At 30.4% G+C, this 8,208-nt stretch overlaps 1 protein-coding gene across 1 annotated transcript; it reads right to left on the minus strand.

The window, feature by feature from the left end:
• Positions 1 to 5,732: 5,732 nt before the first annotated feature.
• Positions 5,733 to 7,471, minus strand: LOC118281396 (uncharacterized). The gene is made up of 3 exons (XM_050699679.1): positions 7,254 to 7,471; positions 6,561 to 6,813; positions 5,733 to 6,294 (listed from the first exon to the last, which is right to left on the minus strand). Coding segments are annotated over exons 1-3 (564 nt in total). The 5' UTR covers positions 7,256 to 7,471; the 3' UTR covers positions 5,733 to 5,985.
• Positions 7,472 to 8,208: the final 737 nt, after the last annotated feature.

Here is an 8,208-nt window from a genome sequence, read left to right on the forward strand (position 1 = left end):
CTTGACTCAAGAAACGATATTTTGGTTGAAATGAAGTTTTGGAATAAAGATAAAGATTTTTAAATTTAATTCCATTTTCATGTAACAACAAACTAATCATAACGTTTGTTTTACCACAGTTCGACGGACCACACATTATACATCGAATCGTATTCGGTAATAAAGGACTATGTCTGATCTGGTGAGAAGATTCATTTAAATCTATATTGTTAACTTTCAAAGATATGGGTTGCTTGATCAACTTCATTTTGACAATTACTGTAATTAGTGTCTAACACGCATATTTATAGGTAGCTATACCAATCACACTAATTAAGATATATTACATAAAAACATAAATACAGGATTAAACATGTTCGTACAGGTTAAAGTTAAGAATTTTGTATTCTTGTATTACAATATTATATAATACCTAATTTCATTATGCTGACATAGTTAGTCGAAGCAGGACCTGTTGTTAGCGGAGAAATCAATTTATTGGTAAGTTTTTAACGTTATACGTTATTACTATATTTTTAATGTGAATAATTAGATATCTTACTCAAGTTTTATTTTCAGAATCATGTCATACAGCCCCAGCATTCTTGACATTGGAGGACTTAACAGATTTGTATTTGATAATGTTGAATCTCAAATCACAACTCCTTTGGACGAAGTTGATCAGACAGAAATACAAGAGGTTAGTAAATATTATTTTATTCATCATAAGTAGTTGAATTCATATATGCCCAGATAAAAAACTGCAACAAAGATTTTGTTTAAAAAATTAAATGGCCCTTTCCACTTTTCAAAGGTAGCTGCGTGTTGAACTTTGATGGAGTTTATTAGTCCGTCAGTGTAGTTATAAACTTTTCCAGAATACCCAAGATAGTATTCAGCTTCTAATGTATTTATTTATAATGTTTCTATTTTTGATGTTAATAAATTGTGTTTTTACAGCTCAATTCTGAGGATCTCAATGACGGCCCCCTATTATATTCTGAGGAAAACTGCAAAACGTATTTTGAAAACTTAACAAATCGGCAACATTTATCATTTAAAGACTCTCAGAATAATCAAGCTCAAAGTTCCAAGAATACGAAAAAAAGGAAACCGGACACATCTTTGTCTTATGTTATTCGAAATGAACCAGGAAAATGTCATCATTTGATAAATATAGCAGTTTATGATCTGAGTGGTGACACTGTACCAGGAATTAATTGCAGTGAAAATAATAATGCTCGTGTAAGTGTTCAGTACCTAGTGAAAGACTATTGTGATGATATTATGGATGAAATTGAATATTTGATAGGTAAAATAGTAAAAAAAATTAGCTTGTCTAATCAACAGTGAATCTTATTTCGACAGGAGTGTTAAGCTGCTTATTACTTATTGTTGAATATAATATGTTGCAAAATTTCAAATCTCCTTTTATTTACCTTTCAGTAAACAATATATTTATATGGTATATTTTTAATTTATAAATAAAAACAACAAAGTACTTTATAATATTTATTTGGCATACAAGTATACATGTTATCAAAACAGTGTGTGTACATTCACATAATAGTAGATTATGATATACATAATAATTAAATACGAATTCTTATTAAAGTATTGTGCCATAGTGCCCCCAAGGCACAGTTTCAAAACTATTTTTTATCATTTGTCTTTTATTGTCATCTCTGTTAAGAATTAACTTATTCAATTTTTGCGTAAAAATGCAATGATTTTTTGATCGTATAATATACATATCATCTCTTAAATTTTCATTATATTTTAAAGCTCTTTTATATTTTTCAATATCCAATTTTTTTGTTACCGGCTTTGTAACCCCTTTTGCCTTTTTAACGGTTTTTTTCTCTGACTGTATACAATATAATTTAGCACGTAAACCAACAAATTCTGAGATCACATCTCCTCCCATTTCGTCTTTGAAATAACCCGGTAATTGCATGTTAGCTTTTGGCATACTATATATATTATTTTCTACGAAATTGCTTGTATCAAAATACATAATATTATTTTTCATGTCAGCGTAAAAGTCATCAGTTTTTATGTGATAAAGAAGACTATCAGTGTCCGTATAACACAGTTTTATGTTATCTTCATAGATCTTTTTCATAACAGAATAATGAAAATTATATAAATGTGTTTTAGATATTTCGAGTATAGAAAATCCAATATAAATGGGACGATCTAAAATTACTTTTGTTTTATTTAACTGAATAGCCACCAAATTTTTGTCTAAAATTGTCAAGTCTTTAAAGTTTGGGGCACTTATATATTTTTCCGCCCCATGTAATTTGTTAGTTGTATTTAATTTATCTTTCCATAACTGAACTAGTCGAACATCAAGTTGTTTGCGCTTGTTTTCAATCGTTTTCCCAAAAATAGAGTTGTTTTGTTTTTTGAAAAAGTCTCTTTCAAAATCTGACTTCGCTTTTTGTCTTAGAGATGTATTTAATGAAATATATGGCTCTAAAAAATTATCTTGGAAGAATGTTAGTATTCTGTGTATTTTAAGTAATATTAAACCATTTTTTAAACACTCTTGTAAATGTAAATAATGGATTACAAAACGATGTTTGTTATGCAGATTTGCTATTAATTTTTTACATTGACTTTGTAAAGGCGAAAACTTTTCAGCTGCAAAAGGCAAATCTGAATGGGAATTATGAATGCTAGGTGGATAATATAAGTCTACTTCAAGAATATAACCTTGTTTGCTCTTTTTAGATACATTCATGACATTGAAATTGACTATTTCATTTTCATTCATAAATTTAAAATTACACATAGGCAGTTTTTGCATCATAGCAAATCCATATAAGTTAACACAGTCTAGGTAAATTAGATAGGAACTTGGCTCTTTATTATTATAAGACGATAGATATTTATTATTAGCTTTAGCATATCTCAGTGAACACTGGGCAAGACCACCCCGAATTCCATCTTCTAACATTTGGTACATATCAACATCTGAAATTAATTCCAGTTCAACTTTAGTGTGTAACAGCATAGCATCCCAACTTAATGATGGGGATGAAACATAGAAACATGGATCCAAACTATAATAATTTAAACTCATATCTCTAAATTTTTCAAAAATATCGCATAGTAAAAGTACGTCACATTTCAAATATAGGTCCGTATACTCTCCTAAATTTTTTATTTTGAAACTATCCCACACTTTTTTAGCATGTTGATAATCATCTGGTGAAATATGTTCCCCGGTAAGTTTGTTAAAAAATTTAGATCGCTCAGGCAGTTGAGTTTCGTTATATTTTTCCCACGTATCTATGTAGTCATAACAGTACACACCTTTTCTACGAACTAATTGAAATAAGTTTTCATCAGGAAAATACAATTGCAAGTGATGAAAATCGTTTGAATGTAAAGTTTTTGCTAATTTATCTAAACTAGTACTCAAAAAGTTAAATGAATCTATAAATTTTAACTGTGCGGTATTTGTTTTATCAATCGGTATGAACTTAGTAAACGATATATATTTTTCTTTTGATTTAGGAATTAAATTGATTCTACCAAGGATACCAGATAATTCTTTAATAAATAAATGAGAATCATATCCAGAGAGATTATGAAAAATTATTGGTATAAATTGACATTTTTTAAAATTTAAATTGCAGTTATTATGTGCGGGACCTCTATATTTACCGGTGAAATGATCATGGTCCTTTACAATTTTATCGTTTTTAACAAATTGAGTTTTACATATGTGACATGTTGTAGCTTCATTATGAGCAGTTAACTCCTCAGGGGTAAGAGGTAACATAGGCCTGTCTTCTTGTAAAATGTTATGAAGCCTTTTGACATCATTTACTATTGTTTCAACAAATGTTTGGCCACAATTTGGGCCTCTATAACTTACAAAATCATTCAGTTCGGGTTTAGCCTTGCAGCAAATATAGTAAGCAAATGAGGATGCTTTATGTGCTTGTACACTTTCAGTAAAAATGGATTTATTTTTGTCCGAGTATTCACATAATAAACTTTCAAAATCACCATATATCACAATAGGTATTCTTTGAGTTCTTTCAAAGTTCACAAAATGTAATTTGCTATGTTCTTCAGGTAAAATGGTTTGTATTCTACCACAGTTGTGATTCATCAATTTATTTATTTGGTCAAAGTATAAAAAACATTCATCGCATAAAAATACTTTAGACTTGTGTTTAGTTAATTGACGATGCAAAAGGCGACTAAAGTCTTTTATTAAACAAAAATGTGCTTTTCCATTTTTAAATATGTATAACAGATTAGCATGGATAAGCTTACGTTTACATGTCAAATATAAAGGGCCTGTTACATGATTATTAGAGTCCAGACCATAAACATTCACACTTATAAATGGATTATTCATCTCAAATATTTTTATGTCATTAAAATTCGGAGGAAATGATAAATTATTTATATTAAATAGTTTCGTATAATGCGGATAAGATTTTGTACGATTAGGATTTTGTGTAGTTGGATACATATGAGCTGAAAGACTCCACAAAAAACAATAATTGTCATTGTTATGTATGTTTAAACAAGATTTTGTATTTCTTATGACGGCAGGTAACTTTAAGTAAGTTCCAGCTCTTAGAGGATTGTACTTATTTATATTTACTTCCAAATGACTTATAAAATTTATTGTCCAACCTGAGTCTGAAAGTTCAAACTCGGAACATTTTGATATTAATTTCTCAGAACATTTCAGGTAAATATCGGCAATATCAGTGTTTTGCACTATAATATTAAATTTTGTGTTAAATGATTTCATGGATATTTCATCATTTTTAGGCAAAATGTAAGAAATAAATAGTTCAAAATTTACTTTAATTGCTTTATGTTTTTTAATGGATTTTTTTATGATATTATACACAGTGTTTGAAATTTGACTTAAAAACGTTTCGGGAATTATAGTGAAAACAATCGGATTTATTTTATAACTTATAATTCTTTTTTTAAATGCTGAAGCAATAACTTGAACATTGTCAATTTCAGAATTCGACAAGCGATTTGATTTATGAATATTAGATCTATTGTGAGATGACAATTTTGAAACATAAATCTTACAGCTTTTACAAAAAAACATTTTTAAGTAGGTATACCTTTTCAGCTAGATTTTTAAATTAATATATAAGTTATTGAATACTAGTTCCAATTTATGATACAAAACATTAACCCGTATTATATATTTCATATATTTTATCTTATATGTTTTATAATATATTATGTTTTATCAATCTCATTTGTAAATTTCATCAATTTTTAATTTCTCATGTGTAAAATGTCTGTAAAAGAATACATATAGATGCAATTATCTTATATGTTTTATATTATATTATGTTTTATCAATCTCATTTGTATATTTCATCAATTTTTAATTTCTCATGTGTAAAATGTCTGTAAAAGAATACATATAGATGCAATTATCTTATATGTTTTATATTATATTATGTTTTATCAATCTCATTTGTAAATTTCATCAATTTTTAATTTCTCTTGCGTTAAATGGCTGTAAGAGAATACACATAATATATGCAATTTGAATTTTAAATGTATCATAAAACAAAGTTAAGCGTGTGGTGGTCCCTGATTTGTCGAGGATGCTGGTGTTATTTAAAGTGGCTCAATTGTGAATTTTGTAATCAAAGTTAAATTTATTGTAATTTTTAATCAATTTATTGTTTCATTTGTGCAGTTAATCAATTTCTCATGTATATTTTTTTTTATTTCTCATGTGTAAAATGTCTGTAAAAGAATACATATAGATGCAATTAGAAGGAATAAAATGTAATTGTTATTTGTAAAGCCTGCAAGGTTTATTTTATATCGATGAACAATAATAAAAGACTTATGGCACATACGTAATAATAAGATACAATAAAATATTTGCTATAAAGTTAAATGGGTATTATAAACCTAAGATGGGGATTACATGAATCTAAAAAAGTAAAAAAAAAAATAGTAGGATAGCTAGGCTAGTATGATATACTAATTATTGGGATTAGGGTACAGTACCGGGCGAATATCCCTCATTTCTTTTCGACCAGCATTAACTAGACCGGTTAATGCAGCCCAAGTACCAGTGTTCTGGTCAGTAGCAAGCTTCAAAGTTACGAGAGCTTGCTTCCAGCGCTCGTTGTATGACAGCCGCTCAGCCTCGCGAGTGTTGTACACTCTCAGTTCGAAGAAGTATTGCCCTGTTTTCGTCGGGTCTGATTGGTAGCTGTAACCCGAAGCTACGCGCTGAGAGAAAGCACTTCTTAAAGTCGCCGCTCGAATCGGTTGTTGCGATTCATCCTGGAAAACAATAAAACTACAATTTAACATCTACCTAGCAGCATTTAGGTTAAATTCAAGGTGTGTATCACCACTTAACGTTTCGAAGAATAAGGGGGAAAAACAAACACTTTCCTACTTTATTTTGTCTATGGAAATATATCCTAGGCTGTGAAAGGCGGGGGTTATCGATAGATTAAGTAAACAGAAGTTAAAATTGAATACCTGTTTAAAGTATAGTATATAGTTTAGAAGTGTACCTAGTTTAAAGTATAGCATAAGCTTACCTCAGAGTCAGGAAAAACAGCAATTTTCTTTCGTTTGATAGCTGGTGGAGTAGTATCCTCGGCAATCTTTATCGTATCGCTGTCGGAATCTGATTCCCCAGCAAATGGATTTTTCACCGGCAGAACTTTTTTCTTTTGGGACTTTTTAGCCCGCTTCACTGGTTCAGCTTTCTTTTTAGAACTGCTATTAGCGGCAGTTGAAGGTTGTGGCGAATCCTCTTCATACAACCAAAACGGATTGTCAATCTGAGCCCTGAAAAGTAATTGATATAATATTATCACACCTGTATACAGTGATGCATGTATAAAGGGAAATCAAAAGTTTACTTCACTTTCATGTTACTACGATTGAGACAGATTTCAAAGTTTAAATAAAAAAAAAACCGACACGAAGGCTTCCGTACCATTATCTATAGGAAACGTCAAAAAAAAAACATCTTTTGTATGGAAGAAACAGAACCCTAAAAAATCTAATTATAGGATATATTGAACCTATGAATTGACCTAGCATGATTTGGAAATCGAAGCCAAAACTTCTCGCTCAGTAGATGTACTTGCGAGCACTGGTCAAATGAGTAATGATAAAAATGTTAATAAATATTGAATTATTGTAGGCGGTCGGTGGAAAATAGCTAAGATTTTATGACTGCGACTTTTAGAAAATATAGATAAGTATAATAAATAAGTACTTACATACTTTACTGTTGTAGAATTCCGACACAAAAAAAAACGCAGGAAAAACTCGTGACACTAACGAACACAGCCCAAGTTAAATATGTAAACTTACGAGTAAGAAAGTAAAGTAAAGCAAATTCATCGAGAGCATACTTTTATAAACTTTAAAAATAAAGCCGTGTTCATATACAAACTCCTTGCAACAAATTATAGCAAAAAAAAATTACAATAAATAAATGTTTATGATATTTGGTACTAACCTAACCTAACCTAACCTAACCTAACCTAACCTAACCTAACCTAACCTAACCTAACCTAACCTAACCTAACCTAACCTAACCTAACCTAACCTAACCTAACCTAACCTAACCTAACCTAACCTAACCTAACCTAACCTAACCTAACCTAACCTAACCTAACCTAACCTAACCTAACCTAACCTAACCTAACCTAACCTAACCTAACCTAACCTAACCTAACCTAACCTAACCTAACCTAACCTAACCTAACCTAACCTAACCTAACCTAACCTAACCTAACCTAACCTAACCTAACCTAACCTAACCTAACCTAACCTAACCTAACCTAACCTAACCTAACCTAACCTAACCTAACCTAACCTAACCTAACCTAACCTAACCTAACCTAACCTAACCTAACCTAACCTAACCTAACCCAACCTAACCTAACCTAACCTAACCTAACCTAACCTAACCTAACCTAACCTAACCTAACCTAACCTAACCTAACCTAACCTAACCTAACCTAACCTAACCTAACCTAACCTAACCTAACCTAACCTAACCTAACCTAACCTAACCTAACCTAACCTAACCTAACCTAACCTAACCTAACCTAACCTAACCTAACCTAACCTAACCTAACCTAACCTAACCTAACCTAACCTAACCTAACCTAACCTAACCTAACCTAACCTAACCTAACCTAACCTAACCTAACCTAACCTAACCTA

This window comes from Spodoptera frugiperda, chromosome 17 (assembly GCF_023101765.2).
Source record: "Spodoptera frugiperda isolate SF20-4 chromosome 17, AGI-APGP_CSIRO_Sfru_2.0, whole genome shotgun sequence".
NCBI classification, from domain to species: Eukaryota; Metazoa; Arthropoda; class Insecta; order Lepidoptera; family Noctuidae; genus Spodoptera; species Spodoptera frugiperda.